At 41.0% G+C, this 22,217-nt stretch overlaps 1 protein-coding gene across 3 annotated transcripts in view; it reads right to left on the bottom strand.

Annotated features, from left to right (window-relative positions):
- Positions 1 to 722: 722 nt before the first annotated feature.
- Positions 723 to 22,217, bottom strand: part of SPATS2L (spermatogenesis associated serine rich 2 like) — a 185,629-nt gene continuing 164,134 nt past the window's right edge. For 2 of the 3 annotated variants that reach the window (XM_004378201.2, XM_004378204.2), the window contains 5 exons: positions 20,352 to 20,410; positions 13,440 to 13,549; positions 10,549 to 10,651; positions 7,272 to 7,492; positions 894 to 1,789 (listed from right to left, as the gene is read on the bottom strand). In XM_004378201.2, coding sequence (XP_004378258.1) covers positions 1,394 to 1,789; positions 7,272 to 7,492; positions 10,549 to 10,651; positions 13,440 to 13,549; positions 20,352 to 20,410 — 889 coding nt within the window. In that variant the 3' untranslated portion in view covers positions 894 to 1,393. Of the gene's footprint in view, positions 1,790 to 7,271; positions 7,493 to 10,548; positions 10,652 to 13,439; positions 13,550 to 20,351; positions 20,411 to 22,217 lie in introns of all 3 variants that reach the window. The other variant, XM_023732959.1, reaches the window with a different exon arrangement.

Below are 22,217 nucleotides of genomic sequence, written 5' to 3'. Positions count from 1 at the left end.
GTTGTGGATTGAACTGCTGTGATCAGTAGGGTTTTCACTGGCTGATTCACAGAAGTAAATCACCAGGCCTTTCTTCCTAGTCTGTCTTAGTTTGCATGCTCTGCTGAAACCTGTTCAGCATCACAACAAAACACAAGCCTCCACTGACAGACAGGTAGTGGCTGCGCTTGAGGTGCACTGGCCAGGAATTGAACTCGAGTCTCCTGCATGGAAGGTGTATTTCTACCACTGAGCCATTAGTCTTTGCTAATTAGTACCCCCACAATGATTGGTTCAAGGATAGGCCTATGAGAAAACTGGGCCAATGATATGCAAGAAGACCTTTGCTGGGACTTCTGAGAAAGACACTTCTTCCATGTGGAAGCTACCTGGAAAGCCGCTTTCTTTTTCTGGACAGTGTAGGGTGTGGACTTGAGTCTTAGGAGTGAGGCAGTCATTTTGCCATCATAATGAAAGTCATTCTGAATATAATGGCAGCACAAGAAGGAAGGGAGAGCTGAGATAATCAAGAGAAAGGAGCTGGAGCCCTGATCAAATTGGACCCAAGGCATAATTTAACACCGGACTTCTCAGTCACTGAACCAATAAATTCTTGTTATTGTTTAACCCAGGCTGAGCTGAGGTTTATGTGACTTGCTTGTGACCAAGGTCTCCAAACTGACACATGGTGTCTAAGATGACTGGAGTGCAGATCCACGTATGTGTGTGTTATGTATTTGGCAGGGACCATGGTGAGGCATTATTTTTTCTGAAGGGGTACTTGTCCCAAGAGAAATAGTATTGTACAGAGCTCTGGTGCTTTATTTAGCCTCTAGCCTCTAAAGTTTTCTTGAAAATATTACACACAACATTCAATAGTAAGGTGGGCATCAATAAGTGCAACAAGCCAGGTGTCAAATGCAGCATATTTTAATTTGTTTCAAATAAAGCAATATATGTATATATATATTTTTCAGAAAAACACCAGATGTTAAATTCTACAAAAGCGCATGTGTCTTCAGCAGATCATGTTTGTCTAATCATTAAGAATTTTTTTTTTCAACATTAACTCTCTAGACACGATGAATGGACTGACATCACGCTACAACATAGGTTGCTACTGAGCCTCTGGTCTTCAGCCACATCTTGATTTTCCTAACAAATGAGTAAATACTGCCTGGCTAAAATGTTGCAATGTCTCGATGAGAAAAAGCATCAACAGATCAAGCAAAGCCATGAAAGTTATGAAGCAAGCTAGCGCTGATTATTAGAATTAGTAAAAATGATTAAGAGAGGATGACACAACCATACAGGGTTTGTATATTCCAAGTGACTCTCTTTTGGCAGCAAATTGGGTCAGCACCTCGGGCAGGGAACCAAAACTGAGTGAAAATTGCTTTTTTTCTCTCCTAGCTCAGGCCACCAATGTCACCGCTGGGACTGAGAGAACCGCAGCATCTGCCGATACTTCTATTCTCGTGGGGCACAGGTTGCACTGCGAAACCCTGGGGACATTACCCCGGAAAGGCCTGGCCTCCGAGTTGTCTGTGGCGTGCTGCCTTCGCCGGGGCTTTTCTGAATGGGCTGGGGCCTCGGGGGTCTTTGTCCCTAAGGGGGCCTCTTGGTTTTTGGTGCCACCTTTATTTTTGGGACGGAAGCCGTTGTGTGGCTGTCTCCTGTGTTCGTGGCGGTTGTTGCCTTTCACCATGGGATCAGCTTCATTCCCACCGCCCTGTGACTTGGCCGACCCATTTAGCCTGTTGTTGTGATACTGTGGATTAAATCTTCGTCTTTGGCTAGAAGATCCATTCTACCAAAAAAGAAAACATGTAAGTATTAGATGACTTTGGGGGAGTTCAAACATCCAGCAAACCATGGGTGGCATCAGTAGACATCAAGGAAACTAAATCTTTAAGCCACAGGTAAGTTTTTTTACACTCCAGAAGAATAGATTCAAGCTGATAAAATCCTCTATCTTAAAAGAATAGTGGACTGTCTTGTAAATGGAACTTCAAGAAAATGACTGATGTTGAAAGAAGGGTTACAGAGGCATGTTGTTGTTGTTGCTGGGTGCCATTGAGTTGATTTCTCTTAGCAACCCTATAGGACAGAGTAGAACTGCCCATAGGGTTTCCTAGGCTGTAGTCTTTACGGAAGGAGATCACGAGGTCTTTCTCCCACAAAGCCACTGGGTGGGTGTGATCCATCAACCTCTCAGTTAGCAGCTGAGTGCTTAATCACTGGACCACCAGGTCTCCTCTACCTAGGCATAAGACAGCCAATTCAAGAACTAGGTGAAATAAAACTCATAAAGTACCTTTAAAATATAAATGAATGAAATGTAACAGAATGAAATGTAATGCAGGGCAGTGCAATGATGATTCTCAACCATGAAAGCTTCTGGGACATTCTGTATAGACAATGCTATATGAATCCAAAACTATATATGAAGAAAAATGTAAAATTTCACTTGGAAGTTTTCTTCTCTAAAGCAGCTTTTCTATCTTATTTCAAAACAAATATCATAGCTCAGAAATATTATCTTGGGAAAATACAGGGATGAGGTGTATCCAGTAGATAGATCTTGGCGGGACATGGAGGAAACATGTGTCTTCATAGAGTAATTAGTTATTTTTGAGAACTTCTTGCAGTTCTTAGCCAAAGAATTCTGAAGCATCATAGTGAAGAGTCATTCCTTCAACAGATCAGCAACTAAGAACATAAGTGGATGAGTACTCAGGCAGTAACGGATTAATCTTGTCTGTCCCTGTACAAGGGGAAGGTTTCTGAACTCGTTGAGGTCAGTAACAGTGTTTATTGAGTGTCCACAGTGACTCAGGCCCTGAGCAAGGTACTTCCACAAATTATCTCATTTATCATCACAATTACCCTTTAAGGTAGTTGCTGTTTGTTTACTTCATTTTATGGATGAGGTTAATGAGTTGAAGAGACTTGCCCAAGGACTACAGTGAGAAAACGGTGGAGCCAGTATGTAAACTCAGGCTGTCTGACCCCAAAGCCTGGCCACTCCCACTTCACATATTGTGTCCTGACAAGATTCAGAAGTCTTTATTTGATCATAAAGTAGACTGTTAAATGAACACACACAATTTTTGAAAACCAAACCTCTGTTATTAAAACACGTAGCTTTACGTGTTTACAGGTTACAAATATATAAAGTTCTTAATTTATACCTTGTGACTAGATGGTATAGGTTTAGGGCAGACCCACTCCTAATAATCCAGAGCCAAGGGCAAAAGTATATATGCAGGGTCACATACCATATATCTGAATATTGAAAAGTTATAAAACAAGCCTTCAAACTACTAAAAAATATCCTTTCCTTCTGCCTTGACAAATATACCCTCCTGAGGACATGGGAGGCCTGGTATAATTACAGAAGTCTCGGACTCCTCGAGTTCCATGGCACAATGTGGGGGTTTAGGAAGAGGGGTTCCTGGCCCCTGGCCCACCCCTCCTTCTCTTCCCACCTTTGGCTCTGTCTTACATTGTGAGGGGGCCTCATACCATAAATGGGGATACTTACCCCAGGCTTCCCATCTGTGCTTCACCCCCCGCCCCCTGAGACAACCACCCCTGGGATCTAGGGTGTGCAAACTAATAAACTGGTCTGCCCTCAAGATGATGTATCCAGGGAAGCAGTACATAAAGTGCCTGAGAGCAGGCTTGGGGCCACTTGGGAAAAGAATTCTGGGATCTCCAATACTTGAAGCACGGTCTAGAACAGACAGTGCAGATTCTGCGTGGTTGTCTCTCTCTGGTTCCAATGAAGAACAGGGCTCATGACAAGGGTTTAGTTTAGACACATAAGGATTCTGGTTTAGATGTATAAGTACATGTCAACTTAAATGAGCCATTACCTAAAATGCTTTGCTGAACATGATAAAACAGTGAGCTGAAAAGATGTCTATGTAGATAGCATTTAATCTGGCCTCCTTTGTTTTTAAAGAAATTGTGAAATGCTTTGAGAGACAGAGTAGCAGGGGTAGGGGTCTGGGGACCATGCTTTCAGGGGACATCTAGGTCAACTGGCATAACAAAGCTTATTAAGACAATGTTCTGCATCCTTCTTTGGTGAGTGGCGTCTGGGGTCTTAAAAGCTTGCAAGCTGCCATCTAAGATGCATCAATTGGTCCCGACCACCTGGAGTAAAGGAGAATGAAGAACACCAAAGACACAAGGAAAATAGTACCCCAAGAGACAGAAAGGGCCACATAAACCATTAGCCTGAGACCAAGAAGAACTAGATGGTGCCCGGCTACCACCAATGACTGCCCTGACAGGGAACACACCAGAGGGTCCTTGATGGAGCAGGAGAAAGGTGGGGTGCAGAACTCAAATTCTAGTAAGAAGGCCAGACCTAATGGTCTGATATAGACTGGAGGAACCCTGGAAAGCACGGCCCCTGGATTCTCTTATCAGCCCAGAACTGAAACAATTTCTGAGGCCAACTCTTCAGACAGAGATTGGACTGGACTGTGGAACATAAAGTGATACTCGTGAGGAGTGTGTCTCTTAGCTCAAGTAGATACAAGAGACTAAATGGGCAGCTTCTGTCCAGAGGTGAGATGGGAAGACAGAGAGGGTTAGGGGCTGGTTGAACGGACATGGGGAATCGGGTGGAAAGGATGAGTGTGCTGTCACAGTATGGGGAGAGCAATTAGGGTCACATAACAATGTATGTATAAATTTTTGTATGGGAGACTAACTTGAAATGTAAACTTCGTTTAAACTACAACAATAAAAAAAATTCAAAAAAAAAAAAGAATGAAGGTGAAAGGAAAAACAAATTTGGAAAACTTAAAAAAATTATGAAATAGAAAGTCTTAGACTAAATTTTAGTTGTTGTTGTTAGGTGCCGTTGAGTTGGTTCCAACTCACTGTGGCCCCATGTACAACAGAATGAAACACTGTCCAGTCCTGCGCCATCCTCACAATTGTTGCTATGTTTGCAGCCACTGTGTCAATTCATCTCGTTGAGGGTCTTCCTCTTTTTCACTGACCCTCTACTTTACCAACCATGATGTTCTTCTCCAGGGACTGGTCTCTCCTGATAACATGTCCAAATTACGTGAGATAAAGTCTCACCATCCTCGCTTCTAAGGAGCATTCTGGCTGTACTTCTTCCAAAATAGATTTGTTCTTTCTTCTGGAAGTCTAGGTGGTATATTCAGTATTCTTTGCCATACCATAATTCAAAGGTATCAATTCTTCTTTGGTCTTCCTTATTCAATGTCCAGCTTTCACAGGAATATGAGGCGACTGAAAATACCATGGCTTGGGTCAGGCACACTTTAGTTCTCCAAGTGACATCTTTGCTTTTTAACACTTTAAAGAAGTCTTTTGCAGCAGATCTGCCCAATGTAATATGTCATTTGTTTTCTTGGCTGCTGCTTCCATGGGCGTTGACTGTGGATCCAAGTAAAATGAAATCGTCAACTTCAATAATTTCTCCATTTATCATGATGTTGCTTATTGGTCCAGTTCTGAGGATTTCTTTTTTTTAAATGTTGAGGTGTAATCCATACTGAAGGCTGTAGTCTTTGATCTTCATCAGTCAGTGCTTCAAGTCCTCTTGACTTTCAGCAAGCAAGGTTGTGTCATCTGCATATCACAGGTTGTTAATGAGTCTTCCTCTAATCCTGATGCCCCGTTCTTCTTCATATAATCCAGCTTCTTGGATTATTTGCTCACTATACAAATTGAATAAGTATGGTGAAAGGATACAACCCTGATATACACCTTTCCTGATTTTAACCAAGCAGTATCCCCTTGTTCTGGTCGAACAATTGCCTCTTGGTTTTTGTATAGTTTCCTCATGAGCACAATTAAGTGTTCTGGAATTCCCATTTTTCTTAGTGTTATCCATAATTTATTATGATCCACATGTGATATTAATAATATTGCTTGATAATTTCCACATTCTGTTGGATCCCTTTTTTTTTGGAATGGGCACAAATATAGATCTCTTCCAGTGGGTTGGCCAGGTAGATGTCTTCCACATTTCTTAGCATAAAGGAATAAGCACCTCCAGCACTACATCCATTTGTTGAAACATCTCAATTGGTATTCCGTCAATTCCTGCAGCCTTGTTTTGTGCCAATGCCTTCAGTGCAGCTTGGACTTCTTCCTTCAACACCATCGGTTCCTGATCATATGCTACCTCCTGAAATGGTTGAACATCGATCATTTCTTTTTGGTACAGTGACTCTGTGTATTCCTTCCATTTTCTTTTGATGCCTCCTGTGTCATTCAATATTTTGCCCATATGATGTTTAATAATGAGCAATGAACAAAGGATGTGAAGATGTATTTAGACTACAAGTAAAACAGGTTTGATTATGATCTTTAACTTATTAATATATGAAATAGTCCTTGTCAAAGTGCTATTTTAAAGCTCATGAAGACATTCAGGGCTAGAGAAATGCCTGCCGGTGTCATTAATGGGAAGTCCAGAAGATCAAGACCACAAAACTCAACAAGCTTAGAAAACCAGCATTTTAGATTACTAAAAGAAAAGTCTCTTTCTTAGAGATCATGAAAGGTATCTGTATAGCCTGCCCAACTTCTAATATCTTCAAGTCACATTTCCTGTTTATTTTCTGAAGTAACGGTCAATCTCCTCTCAAGGATACGGCAGAGAAGCAGAGAGAGGGAAGACTGTCGTTTCAAAACTTGAGTTTTAGTGGTCATAGCAGATAAGAATTAATAATGTCATTTTGAAATGTATTCCCTTTTCTGAAAGCTCAAGAGAAGAAAAAAAATCTGAACTAACTTTGACCTGACCTCTAATTGATAAACTAAATGTAAATGGGAATGATATTATCTTAAAAAAAAAAAAAAAAGAATGCCAGATTTCCTCTCACTATATTCCAGTGCCCAGGTTCTGAATCCTGATCCCACACCTGTGTGAGCCCCTTCCAGGTGTGGAGCAGTTACTGGGGTCCTGGGGATGATGGCAATCAAGGGCATGAGTAGAGGTGTCCCATTTTAGGCAGACTCTTTGCTAATGCTGTTAAGAGTGTATGCAGGCCACTTCCTCCACATGGGAAAGTTGAAATGCGGACTAGATGGGGACAGGGAAATTCCCCGGAGGCTGGCCAATGCTGTAGGGGGTGGGGCTGGGCTGTGACTCCAGGGAGCTCAGCGTCTAGCTGTTGCTGTGTTCTTCCTCCTGAAATGAGTGTTCTCCCCTACTCCACCCCGCATCATGGACCAAGGTCTGCAAGACCCCTGAAGGCAGCGCATGGCAGCCTCCCCAAGCAGCTTACCTGCTTGTTAGCCGGCGTGGCCTGGTGAGAGGTGTCGGTGGTGTTGGGAAGATTGCTCACCATTTTCGGGTTTGCTGCTTTACCCTCGGAGGGCTTGTTGTGATTGGACGATTTTCGGGTAAAGCTACTCTGTTTCCCAGAGGCTGCTGAGTGAGTATTCAGCAGAGGCAGCAGGGAGCTACAGGGAGTTCTTGAGGAGTAATTGTTCTTTGGATGTGTAACTGCAACCAGAAAATGCTTGGTGTTACAGGCTGTCTCGTGAACACAGCTGCCTCAGTAACCCATTAGAAAGACACAGGAGATGGAGAAATTGGCAGGAGCTCCATCACAACATTAAGAAAAGGCTTTCTGAAAGATGTCATTTGAAAGGGCACCTTAGGGCTCAGAGGCCACCAAATTTCTTCTGTGAGAACCACTGAGCCGTGACTGCAGCATAATCATCCAAGTTGAGAGATATGTGTAGGAAATAAACATATCTGAACAACTTCAAAACTATTCTTTAGGTCAAGAACCCATCAAGGAAAGAGGATAATGAAATCTGACGGGTCCCTTTTCGGCCCTGTCCACAAATCACTCTGCTCTTGGGTTCCCCATGACCAAACGTGTTCTCACTGTCCCTGTCAGGTCCCTATCCCAGTTGGGATCACAGAGACCCACAAAGAAATGCTGACATGCTGGCCTGTCAGAGCCACGTTGTCCCAAGAACATGGGGATGGGGTGGTGTTGGGTGTAGAAAGAAATTTTGCCACCCTGGGCCGTGCATATCCCCAAGATAAGACCAGGCCCACCAGCCCCTAAAGCAGCTTTTATATTCCACTAGAACTGCATTACCAGGCCTTTTGTCAACCCCATTTTCTACATCCTCACTGCAAATCTGCATCCTTACAAAAGCTAAAAGCAATACAGGTAATCAGATCCCCGCCAGGGCTCAGGTGATTATTATTCCCAATCCTGCTGGCTTTGAAAGTGGAGGATTTCTATGCAAGTACCAATGCTACATGGGGCCAGAGGGAATCCACTTAAGGATAAAGTCATAGCTTCCCTCTCACAGTTCCCAAGAATTGGACTGCCAGGCTGGACAGCAAGACCTTTCCCTGAATCTTAAAATTGTCACCAATTTTTAAAAGCAATTTTCTCGGCTACTTTTGGTTGGATCAAACCTAATCCCAGTGTCTTTCTAGAGGATTAGGAATGACTAGTATGGATCACAGAATCATAGAACATTAGAAATGGAAAAGATAAGGACATATCTCCAGTCCCTTCTTTTTATAGGTTAAGTTATGACAGCAAGGCAGGGGCTGTCCAAATATCACTAGGAGATTTGGGCGGCTCTTGTGCTTAGTAGATTCAGTTTTAGGGGGTCATTCCTTCCTATAGCTCAGAGACTACTATTTCCGGCTCAGGAATTGTGGTCCTGGTTTTCTGGGTCCCAGCTGTGGGCTCTTAATGTGCTCTCAACGAAGCTGAGCAGAAAAAGGCCTTTGGAGGATTATCTCAAACACTGGAGGCCGCCTTTCATAAGGGACAGCTGTACTTTGGAAAGGGGCAGCTCCTCCCACTAGGTGGCACTTGAATTGCTCCGGAGGAAAGCAGGTGAAACTGCACCCACACCGCCCCCCGCCATGGGTGACACAGAGTCACTTAGCATTAATGTCTTGCTCATCATCAGGCCGAAATGGAAACTAGGGTGGGCAGTTAAATTTCCAGCTGTGAGCCAGACTGTCTGGTTTCTCAGAGATGAGGCAAAAGCTGGGGATGGAGAACGGCAAATAGGTAGACTCCTTCCTAAGGGAGGGAGCATATAGGGGGAAGAAAAGAAGATCATTTAAAAGAAGTGCAGTCATAAAACCAGAAAACTGCCAAAGCTGTGTGAACAAGGGTGCTCACGGCAGTGTTATTTTTACTGGTGAAAAATAACCTAAATGTCTACAATCAGGGGACTGGCTGCATAAATGATATTTAAATAAACTATGGGTTAAATATATTGACATGGAAAAATGTCTACCATGTGTTATGAAGTGCTAAGAACAAATTATGCTACTATATGTGTATGTTGTATAACCTAACCTAACCCTGACCCATTGCTGTCGAGTCGATTGTGACTCACAGCAACCCTATAGGACAGAGCAGAACTGCCCCATAGGGTGTCCAAGGAGCAGCTGGTGGATTCGAACTGCCAACCCCTTGGTTAGCAGCCGAGCTCTTAACCACTGTGCCACCAGGGCTCCATGTTGTATACCCCTTGCCGTCCTACAGGACAGAGCAGAACTGCCCCATAGGGTTTCCAAGGAATGGCTGGTGGATTCGAACTGCTGAACTTTTGGTTAGCAGTTGTAACTCCATGTTGTATAGTCTAGTAAATCATAACATGTAGTATAATTTTATATATATATATATATTTTTTTCAATACATAATTTACATAGTAATTTATGTAAAAGGACTATGTTTATATGTGTATGAAAATGTGAAGGACACAAAAAAGTAATATGTTCTACATAGTATAGTTCTGTAATTTTTGGATCAAGCTTTTAATTTTTATACTAGGGGGAAAAAAAAGTATTCTCCATACTAAAAAAAAAAAGCACAGCCAAATTCACCGTTCCGATGCTGACTCTGAGGCTGTGGATTTCCCATGTCCCTCACCTGTCCTTTGCCTGCTGTACTTAAAGCCATGTGAGCACTCATTCCCACCTCCCCTGGTGTGTGGGCTGGAGTTGGGAAAAGAAGTCGCAGCCAATTTTGTTGCATATTAGCCACTATAATTAAGGCTTAACAGGGAACAAGACGAAAGCTAATGGCTGAAGAGAAGTCTTTCACTATCTAGAGACTTCACTCAGCACAGGGCGGATGCCAGTTCAGGGCATGCTGATCAGCGCACACAACAGCTGGGCCCTTCACAACAATAGCTGATTGTTCCCAGACTTATTAGGAAGTCTCATTCTGATGTAATAGGTCTCCACAGAGCTAGAGCTGTTTTAAATCACAGGAGCCGTTTATCTGGCGGTGCTCAAAAAAAGTTTGCAGAAGTATAAACTAGTTGACCTGTTCTGTTCCGCTTAATAAATCCTGGGGATTTACTGATGGGCAGTGGCATTTGAGGACTCTAAGTTCAAATCTTGACATTTCTAGTGACTTGTGTCCTGACCTCCGATATTAAATCTCTTCAGACCTCACTTTAGCCCCCCTGGGGGCTGTGCACCTGACATTTCCAGTATCAATTCTGAATAGCACCAGGCTTACTCACACAGAATTATTTAGCAAGTATGCAAAACTCACTCTCTCCACAGAGCATGATTTGGGCCTTTAGCTGTTCAATGTCACAGGAGAATCGGGCAGCTTTCCCGAGCTCTTCATCATATTTACGTTCACTGACAAAGTGCTGGAGGAAAGAGAAGGAAAACAGGAGCCCCAGATTAGAGACGGCCAGAGTGTGCTGCACATTCATTCACCCTGCTCTGCTGTGTACCCACGATGGCGTTAACTGGGTGGGAAGTCCTTCCAGCTCTGTCACTGTGCAGCTCCATTCATCAGTCTGACCTGGCTGGGGCATGATCACCTTCTTGTTCTGGGAGTGTGTGTGGGTCCTGTCTTTCCCTGTCTGGGCTTAGACCAAACTGTGATACAGGCAAAATGTGTTTGGACTCATCTGTTTAACTTTTACCCCTCGCCCTCTTTCTGGAGTCCCTGGGTGGTGTAAACAGTTAACGAGCTTGACTGCTAACCAAAAGGTTGGAGGTTTGAGTCCACCTAGCGGCACCTTCGAAGAAAGGCCTGGTGATCTACTTCCAAAAAATCAGCCACTGAAAACCCTATGGAGCACAGTTCTTCTCTGATACACATGGGGTTGCCATGAGTCAGAGTTGAGGCAACTGGTTACCCTCCTTCTAGCACTTCATGTCCTGTTGCCACCGTCCGGGCTGCCTTCCTGCAGGGTCTTCCTAATCTGGCCAGTCACCTGCTGATTTATCAACTGCCAAGGGAAAATATGCTGCCCTTCCTAGACACCCATCTGTATTTTAAAAAGCCTCAAAAGCTTTTAAGATCTAGAAAGCATTATCTTGAATGGTGGAGTTTCCAGTGCTGCTAAAGGACATGGGAGAGATGTTTTTCAACTCATTTAAAATGAAGATCTATGTGTAGATGACAGAGTGAGAAATACAGAAATAACTATGACACAGTCCCTCCCTGAGTTCACCGGGGAGTTCACCACATGGCAAGGGAAACAGATACAATAAATACAATGCAAGGTAGAATGTGGTGGGTGCTTCAAGAATTTAAGACAGAAAGAAATTACTTCCTACTGAAACAAATGGGGAAAGAGTTATCTAAGAGCAGGAATGTTAAAAAAAATCATTGAACACTTACCAGACACTGGCCAAATTCTTAACAGATAATTTCATTTTTCATCTGATTGCATTATTATGAAGTCAGTACTATATAATCTCTACTTTATAGATGGGGGAATTGAGGTTCTAAGAATCTAAGAGAATAAGTGATTTATCCACAGTCACAGAAGCAGAAAATTTGGAGCTGGACTGGTTCACTCCAAAGCCTGTGTCATTAACCATTTAATGATGAGTGGGATTTTGATAGGCAAGTTTAACTTGAAAGATAAGTAGCTTTCAGCAGACTAGGAAGCAGGCAACTTCATATTCTTCACTTGATGTTTTAACAAGCTGGGGGCTTTGCAGGGGAAGATGGAAGTTGGAACATATACTGGGGCCCAATTGTGGATTTTATTCTGAAGGGCAAGGTGAACCATATTGGTGGAGACCAGATCTGCTTTAGGGCTACAACTCTGGTCTTTGGGTGGATAACAATGCTGGAGGGAGATGGTGGAGGCAGAAAGGCTAGTAATAGTCTGGGTGGGAGACAGCAAAGGCTAGAAGAGAGAAGGTGGGGAGGGGAAGACCTCTAGAGCTTCTCAGTACCCTCAAGGGAGGTCCTCTTTCCATGGGGCTTCCCCATGACTAACCATGATGGAGGGGGCCAAAAAGTCACCTGCCATACCCAAACAGTCTTATGCCCAGGTAAGCAGACAATCCTACTTATCTAGCTAGCAGCAACTATATCTTGAAATTACTCTAGTTCCCTAGAAGTGGGTAAGAAGATGGAGAGTGTGTGCCTCTGTGTGTGTTTATGTATGTGTATGTGTGTGTGTGTGTGTGTGTGTGTGTGTGTAGTATACTGGGGAGAAAGAGGAGGGTAAGGGGACATTTATAAACCTTAACTTCCTATTCTGTTGTAGATACTTATTTTTGCCCTCCTGGTACCCATTCCCCCCATTCTGGTACCTGTAACCCAATGCAGTTTTGAAAAACCATTCTTGCTCCTTTGGATACAGCCTTGGTGGGTATGTCAATCAAGATGTCATACCCTGTCTTTGCCAAATGATAGATGGTACCCAAGTGGAGGCCACTCAGAGTCTCTCTCCTATGTATTTGAATGATGTCAAGTGGCACAAAGGCTGATGATGTCTGGAAGCTATTCACCTGATGGTGCCCTGAAGACAGTGTCTGGTTAGTTACTGCTACCTCTATTACCCAAGTCACCCAGGTTTCCGCCTAATAGCAGACCCAATTCTTCACACAGTACTCTGCTTTGATGAGCTATACCCATATTCTTTCAAATTCTACTTGTTCTTGAGGTTAGCCAGTTTCTACTGCTTGCATATAAGAAATCCAATGAATACACATTTGTGGATAGTATTCTTAATAAAAGGGAAAATAACCTATAAAAAGATATAGGAAAGAAGTTTCCACACGTTGTGCATGCTTTATAACCCTTACGATTACAATAGGTTCATACTTAGTATGTGTTCATATGTGTGTGTTTACATATACATACACAGGTTACATACAGTGAAAATAATATCCTCCATCCCAGCTATAATTCATGGTTGAATATAATTTATCTGGGTCAGTTTCCACTGACTAAGAAAATAGCTTGTACCTTTCCTCCATAATAACATAACCCTTCAAACCATATTATAGTTAAATACAGTGATTAGGTGGTTCTTCACCATTCTGTATTCTCTATTTCAACCTCATGAAAGAGAGCTGGGGGCAGGATATTAGATCCTCAGAGCATGGCACCCTATGGATACAAGGAACATAATGGGGATCAGATCTCTGGCTCACGGTTCAGGCTGACATTTTAGAACTGACCTTAATTTCTGCCCTGAGCTCGGCCAGCTGCATCTCTGCCATCTGACTGGCTAGATCAGTAAGTCTCTTTAGTTCTTCTGCTTTCTTCTGACGAGCGGTCAGAATTTCCACTGCCAAATCAGAAGGAATAGTACATTAGGGCCAGAGATTTAAACGTATTAAATGACTTAACTTTTGGAACCAGTTCTCCCTCCACAGACTGATGGCTTTGTTAGAGCATGACTGTGTTTTCTGAGTTGGGTTCACTCTTCATGTCTATTATCCGACAACCCACTTTTATATGTCTGTATCCACCAATCCCCAAATCAAATACAGTTTCTCTGATTCACTGCCCACCCACGTTCTTCTTCTTCTTCATTTTCTCCATTGACCTCTGATCTCACCTGTTCAATCTGGACTTTTTGTGAGTTACTCAGAACAAATAACTCCAAAAAAAGACACTTTTAAAAATCCTATCTGAACTTGCAAAGATAGGGAGTCCACTAAGCATTCTTTCTGTATGTACCGTACATTAAAGTCTAACAATAATAGATCTTCTGAACTTTAACACATACTCATTGAAGGCAACTAGCTGTGTTATTGGAATGTGACAAAATTTTTACTTTATTAGCTTTTTGTGAGCTAAAAAAACAGAACAAAAAAAAATCTCTGCTTTTGAGATTCTGCAGATACGTTTCCATTTTGCAAACAGAGAGAAGTTCCAGACCGGAGTGTCTTATGACTTTGTTGTAAGTGTCCCCAATGGAAAAATTTCAAGAGTGAGTCAAAGCCAGCTTGAGCTGGATTGGTGTGCACTCTTTAGCGTCCGCACATGTAGAGAAGACACCACGGAGTTCTCTGGTGCCACATTTTCACACATCTGTCAGATAAACTACAGGTTCAAACACATGTAGTAGCCCACAGGTTAATGTATGCATGTTTTCCCAAAAGATTTTGGAACTCAGAGGCAAAGAATACAAACACAAAGGGTGAGACTTAAATGTGAAGTTTAATCTTCCAATAGATAGATTTGTAGCTCGCCAATGCAAGTCATATACGAATTGCCTTCATTTTCTTTAGATAAGCACTTTGACTTATAAGAAAAGAGAGGCCCATTTAACGTATACAACATGCATATCAAATTCACATTCCACTTTTGGGTGAGCAAAGATCAACTGCTTCTTTAGACCGGATTCACAGGGCAAACGCAGAGCCAAACAATATGATTCTTGATTTTAGGGGTTGTTAGTTTATAAAATGTCAAAAAACAGTCACCTCAAAAACATGAAAAGAAGTAGAGAATGAATCAAGAGTTAAGATTCCCTGCAAACCATAAACAATTCTCCAGACAGACAAAAAACATTGTGTTTATACTGATATCGATGTTGTGATGTCAGTAAAATAATTAATCTACAAGAGCTCGGCTGTTAACCAAAAGGTCAGCACTTGATATCCACCAGCCGCTGCTTGGAAACCCTATGGGGTAGTTCTACTCTGTCCTATAGGGTTGCTATGAGTCAGAATTGACTCAATGGCAATGGGCTAGGTTAGGTTAACCATCCGCCAAACCACTCTCACTATGCTTTGATTATCTTCCTGGGGCTCCCCCAGCCTCCCATTTACAATACCACATAGCTGGGCAGCGCCTGATTTGGGCCTGGTGGTTTTTCAGAGCCCAGAGGAACGAGTAAAAACTTGGCCCCATGATGGGAGTATAGGAATTTTCAATGAACTTAGACAGTGTGTTTCTGAATGGTGTCCCAGGTTACCCAGGTAGACTAGAGGCCACAAAAAGGTGGCTCACTATCACTTTTGGCCAGAGAGCACAAATGTTTTATTTGGTCCACACACGTTTCTTTTACAAATTAACTGCCCATGTTTAAAAATTAGAAGATTTCATTTGCAAGTTTGTTTTCTGGCTTCTCTTAAATGCTAGAATTTCTGTCCACAGTTGGCCAGCATTCCCACATGGCAGCAACAGGCTAGAGCTGAGAAGCTGCCAGCCTCTTCAGATGGCACATGGTACCCAGTGTGCCACTGGCCCACCTGCCCTGCTCAGCACATTTATGTTACCTGCTGAACCCTGCAGGCATCTCCAGTCACTGTGATACCACAGCCCAGACTGTATCACGTAGTTCTTTGTACCCACAGCACCCAGTGCCTGGTACATACCTGGTGCCCCGTATGTTTGCTGAATGAAGGATTCAGTGAATGAATAAACCCACTATTTAAAATAAAATAGATAATAAAGTAAATGGATTTAAAATAAAAATATGCAAAGAAAGAGGAAGTTCCTTTTCTACAGGAGCCACTTAAAAATGCCTCAGACCCATGCTGTCGATCAATTAATTGATTATTTATATTCCATTAAAATTGAACATATGGATGGGACTAAAGTCTGGAGCGTGAGAAAAAGATTCTTGAGTAGGAAAATGAAACAAGACACTTTCCTCTTGCAAGGTAAGATAAAATAAAGCAAAGTGCTGAAGGCCCAGATTTGACTAGTATAGAGTCGTGATCCCGGTATTATCAGACCTCGAGTGACTACAGTAAAGGAGGTCTGACTTCCCTTGGTGGATCATTTGTGGGACCGGTGATAATTAGGGGTAATTGTTCTTTTTGATTAAGCAGAACTTGGGCATTCACACTAAACAAAAGATTTCGTAGAAATAGATATAAGTGGGCCCTAAAATCAGAATGCAGGTGCAGGTTCACCAATAAATTCTGAGTTTACACTCATGCAAATGTACACGGAAAAGAATACTCTGCATCAGCAAGTCTCGGGATACATTTTACATAGACTCTCATTAACATTTCAAAGCCTTTCATTATGAAAAAGCCTTAAAACTTCAGAACTAAAGCAATATTCTTTGGGGGCCAACATTTTCGGCTCAAAAACATCAATCACAGAAACAAAAAGCAAAACCAAACAAAACAACAAACAAAAGCAGATCAGATCCTAAGATTCACTGTTCAGATAACTTAGAATAGTAAGTCTGTTTTGAAAGCCTCATCTTTAAAGGAAATCTGTAGAGGGAAACCGTTCCATACAGCTTTAGATTTTCATGGTATTCAGGAGTTCATTAATATTATTCGTGTAGTTTTATAAACAGTAACTGGTATGCTGAAGTGCATTTTCTCAATAGGATTTACATATTCTTTTAAAGTTTTGGAACATGTTAAAAGCTTGCCCTTATTATTCGAACCACAAAAAATCTCAGGGCTTCTCCAACAATACACCACAGCAGAGAGTATACTCAAAATCCTGGGGGCGGGGGCATGGGGGGGTGCGCAGGTAGGAGCCGGAGTAGAAGTGGTTCTTCAAGCACTTCTTGAAATCCTTTTTATTCTTTAAAAATTCTTGTGAATTTTGCATTTTGTCATAATATATGTGTTCCTGTTAATATAGAAAGTAGTATTTTCTTCCCATATCCCATGACACTCCAAGAACACACATATCTTGGCCTTCAACTCTGCAGGTACGCAGACAAAGTGTGAGACTCTAGCACTACAACATGCCAAGTTTCTTCATCATATATTATATATGGGCAATAATAATCATACACACCTTGTAGGGCTAATGTGGGACTAAATGAAATAACATATGCAAAGTGTTTAGTATAGTACACTCAGAAAAAGCTAACTACAAATAGTGATAAAGTGAGGTATATTCATCCAGAATATACTTCCTCTTTTTTGTAATTATACTACGATGTTCACTAGCATTGTATTCCACAGTTTAGACCCTGAATTCATTATAAAAATTCATCTAATAAATATTTATGAAGTATCTACAGTCTTCCCAGCATTGTGTTAGGTGCCATGAGGGACACAGGAGTTTGTTATAGTTGAAGAAACAGTCTATGCCGTGTGCAGGATATGGAAAACGTAGAAAATACTTTTTACATTAAAAAAATTGTTTTACACAGACATGTAAGTTCAAGATTGTGCATGTATGGACAGTTCTGTGCTCAGTGGGAAAGAGAAATTCAATGGTTCCTTCTATTTGTGGGGCAGACACATAGTTGACATGGGCATGTCACTTGAGAGATGCTACTTGCCTCTGTGACCTCCATTTTCTCACTGTAATATGGGGGGGGGGGGTTGGAGAGCTCTATATGCTAATAAGAGCTATTCAGTTTTTGCAAGTATATTGTGTATTTTCTCATTTAATCTTTTACCCTTTGAGTTAGATACTATTTCTCCTTTTCTGATAAGGAACCTCAGACTTTTGAGAAGTTAACTAAATTGTTCAAGGTCACACAGCCAGTAAATGGGTGGAGCTTGGATTTGGACTCAGTTCTCTCTGTCTCCAAGGCCTGAGCCCTGACAGGCCTTGAATTGGGTCAAGGACAATTCACAACCAGGACCTGCGGTACCAATTACTCAAGGCAGTTGAATGCTGCCAAGCAATCTAGCCGTTTCAACTGGTCTGAAAGCTCCATGAGAGTAGGCTTCACATCTGCCCGTTCACTGTGTGAACAGTCTCCTAACAGTGCTTGGCACATAAGCAAGCATGCAGCCAATGTTTTAAGAATGGGGATGCACTACAGAAATGCTCCAAATTCCACAGGTGTTGGCACCAGTATTATTGTCCCAAGAAAGACTAATGAGCATGTGAAACTTGAGGTCTTGTGTTAGCCTCTGAGAAAGTAAAGTGCTGGTAACTTTCTATTTTGGTGCTAGAGAACCATTTGTGTCTGTATTGGCCGTTAGCATGTTTATGATTAGGACATGAAACCAAAAAGAAAAAATAAGCTCTATCTGAGAAACAAGGAAAATCCCAAGTCATGTTTATAGCCCACTTTTACTGAAGAAATTCACCGATTTCATAAGAATAAAAGAATTTCATATCAAAAGAATTGTGTCTAACTACCTAAACATTCCCCAATTTAACCCTGGGCCACATTCAGTTGCAATTTAATAAAACTTGCTGTATTTTAGATTCTTTAATAATTTAAAATTATTTATAAAATTGTGCAACAATAACAGCAGGCATTTTCTATGAAATTACTATGTGTTTTGACCCAGAGCCAGATAAGAAAAATACAAAGAGAATAAAGAAACTGGCCTGATTCTTGATTCTGGTAAAAAGAGAATCACTGCAGTCAAAGGTAAAAGCATTTCACTGTAACCTGGTTAAGAGTGCAGACTGCCATGTATCCAACTCACAAGATAAAACTTGGGTAAGAATAAATAATTTAAAATGCCCAGGGGATAAGGATTCTAAAACTAAATCACAACTGAGAAATATGGTCTTAGGGTTCCCAATGACATAGCAGACTGAATTCAATAATAAGAAAGGGTTCAGCATGTCTGCTTGAGGATCAAGTAGAAGTCCTGTGGCTTGGTGTCAAATCTGACTGAGTAATTTTGTCGCAGTTGAAATGTCCAATCCATGAACCTCAGCTTACATGGATGATGAAACTAGTGGGTAACGTTATAACAGGTGAAAGGTTCTGAAATACACACAAGGATAATAAAATAAATCGAATGCAGAGTATTAATACTTTGTGCTAAAATTAGGAAAAGTTCTGCAATGATCAAGATAATCTGAGTGTGCTCATTAGTTAAACAGAGTATTTGGTACACTAAGTAATCTGACTTGTGGTTTCAATTTAAAATGTGTAATTGGCTTTCTTTTGTGGTTTTAAGCTGGTAAGTATCAGTGAATTTCACTAAGTTTTTAAACAGAATTAAGTGTTTTAAGAAAACTTGATTTAGTATATCTCTAAGTTTGAATTATTAGTCCTCAAAGAGTTGTTTAAAAGTTTAGGAATATTTTGCTTATTAGGTTTGTCAACTTTTCACAGTCATCTGAAGTGCTTGAAAAGGTGTATTAAATTTATAAATGTAGCTCAAAAAGCTAAGGGGAATTTAAGTAACTAAGTTTAAGAATGGAACTAATTTTTTCAGGGGAATTTAATTTGGTAAACTTGAAATTGATTGAACCTAAAAAAGAACAAGTGAGTATAACTGTATAAATAGTATAGCAAGATTTGTAAGTTAAGAAGGCTTGAAAATTTGTTATAGAATTTAATACTAAACTTAAAACTCAATTAACTATAAGCAGTCCTTTATGCCTCCTTCAACTTTAAAAAAATTTAAATGACTCCTACCATTTACTGTTGCCTATCCTGCTGGCCACACAATCCTATGAGGTGGATGTACCATATCCTTTTGCAGGGGCTAATAAGTAACTTGCCTAAGATCACAAAGCTCATAAGCCAGTACTTCAGTGTAAATTTTAGGACCCTGCTCAGAATCCAATATCACAGTCAGCCTCACCTTTGGATTGCTTTTGATTAGGAGGCTCCACAAGGAGCCCTGTGGTGCAGTGGTTAAAGCACTCAGCTGCTAACTGAAAGGTCAGTGCTGAGAAACCACCAGCGCCTCCTCAGGAGAAAGACGTGGCAGTCCGCTTCCATAGAGATTTACAGCCTTGGAAACCCTATGGGGTCGCTATGAGTTGGAATCGACTTGATGGCAGGGGGTTTGGTGTTTGGTTTTTGGGTTAATCAAACAATTAAGGACCCCTGGTGGCACAGTGGTTAAGCACTCAGCTGCTAACCAAAAGGTTGGCAGTTCAAACCCGCCAGCCACTACATGGGAGAAAGATGTGGCAGCCTGCTTTGTAAAGATTAAAAAAAACCAAACTTGTTGGCGTTGAGTCGATTCTGACTCATGGTGACCCTATAGGACAGAGTAAAACTGCCCCATAGGGTTTCCAAGGAGTAACTGGTGGATTTAAACTGCCAGCCTTTTGGTTAGCAGCCGAACTCTTAACCACTATGCCACCAGGACTCCCTAAAGATTATAGCCTTGGAAACCCTATGGGGCAGTTCTACTCTGGCCTACAGGTTGCTATGAGGCAGAAGTGACTCTATAGCAATGGTTTTTTTTTTTTAATCAAACAATTATGTGTCTACTTACTGGCTTCTTCTTTAACTTTATCCATTTCTGCCATTAATGAAACTTCTTTGTCAATGATGCTGGGGAGGAAAAATAAAAACAAAAGCAAAGAATGCTTAATCAAAGATAAACTTTTAATAAGCAGTGAAAATAAAAGAAAAATTATTTTCATTAAACATAATGCTAAATTACCATAAATATTTCCATGCTACAATGCCAGCAGCATACTTTGCCTTTCCAAAATTGAGAAACATGGAAGGGATGCAGTCAAGTATTACACAGTGACATCTGCTGATTAAATTATTGTCAGCAAATCCAAAAAAAAAAGTCTTTCAGACTTTCAGAGTTGTGCTGCTTTGAATTTAAATTTGAGAGTATTTTTGCCCTATAAATCCCAAAGTTCCAAAACAAAATAATGAAGATTTGAAAAGCTGGCGTTTAGGTCCTTCAAGGCCTGCAGTTCTCAGATGTCTCTGTGCTCCACCCTCAGAGATTCTGCCTGGGAGGGCGTGAGGGGCCCAATTCTGATGCAGGCGGTCCTGGGTCCATACTCTGAGAAACATGGTCTGGGCCAATTCTTCCCCATGGTGTATATGCAAATGGTTAATGCTCGGCTGCTAACCAAAAGGTAAGAGGCTCGAGTCCACCCAGAGGTGCCTCGGAAGAAAGTCCTGGTGACTGACTTCTGAAAAAATCAGCCATTGAAAACCCTATGGAGCACAGTACTGCTCTGACATACATGGGGTCACCATGAGTTGGAACTGACTGGACAGCAACTGGTTTGGTTACGTCTTTCTAATTCCTCCAAATAAGTATTTCAAGGTTCAAATTAATTTTTTTCCCCCATTTTATTTCATTTATTTTTTGGTTAGTTTTTTTAAAAGGTAAAATCTGCACAAAACAAACAATTATCTGTCCAAAAGTTTGTCTTTCTCCCATCTTGACCCCTAGTTCTCCAGTTCCCCTTCCCAGAAGCAAAGCATGACTACAAATTTCTTATGGTACCCTTTCACATTTTCTCTATGTATATACAAGCATATATATCAGATACTCCTTTTATTTTCATTCCATCCATAAATATTTCAATATGTATCTTTAAAAGAGAAGGACTTTTTGAAAACATAACCACACTATTATTATAACACTTCAAACATTACTTTCTTAATATTATCAGATATCCCCTCAGTATTCAAATTTCCCCATAAAATTTTTTTTAAACAGATTGCTTAATCGGGATCTAAAACAGGCCCAATCATTGCAAACTGGTTGACTTGTCTCTTAAACCTCTTTTAATTTATAGGTTTCCTTCTATCTCTCTGTTTTGTTTTTTTAATCTTTGCATTTATTTGTTGAAGAAATCAGGTTCTTTGTCCTATAGAGGTGTTCCCAGTATGGATGTTGCTGACTGCATCTCCATAGTATTATTTGACTCATTTCTTTGTATTTCCTATAAATTTGCTGTCAGATATAGAAATTTGGTTAGATTCACGTTTGATTTTTTTCTCAGGAGGTACACTTTATGTTGCGTATTTCAATCAGGAGACACATAATGACACAATACAACACACTTATAAAGTATTCCTCCTGAAAAAAAAAATCAAACCTAAATCTAATCAAATTTCTGTATCTAATAACACATTTATAGGAAATACAAAAGATACCCCTCTTTTTTGATGATAGTAGCACTGACGAACATTGCCCAGATTCAATAAATCAAGAGGGATTGCAAAATGAGAATGCTATAATTCTATCACTCTTTCTGTAATTATTTCCTGGAATTCTTCCATGAAGAGAAATATTCCCTTACGAACTATCTGGTTATGCAGAAATACAGATTATTTAGGTAAGGCAGGATAAATGCCTGATTCTCTCCTTTTATTTATCGGT

Source organism: Trichechus manatus, unplaced genomic scaffold, assembly GCF_000243295.1.
Source record: "Trichechus manatus latirostris isolate Lorelei unplaced genomic scaffold, TriManLat1.0 scaffold00056, whole genome shotgun sequence".
In the NCBI taxonomy this organism is placed as follows: domain Eukaryota; kingdom Metazoa; phylum Chordata; class Mammalia; order Sirenia; family Trichechidae; genus Trichechus; species Trichechus manatus.
This window is presented reverse-complemented; position numbering and strand designations above follow the sequence as displayed.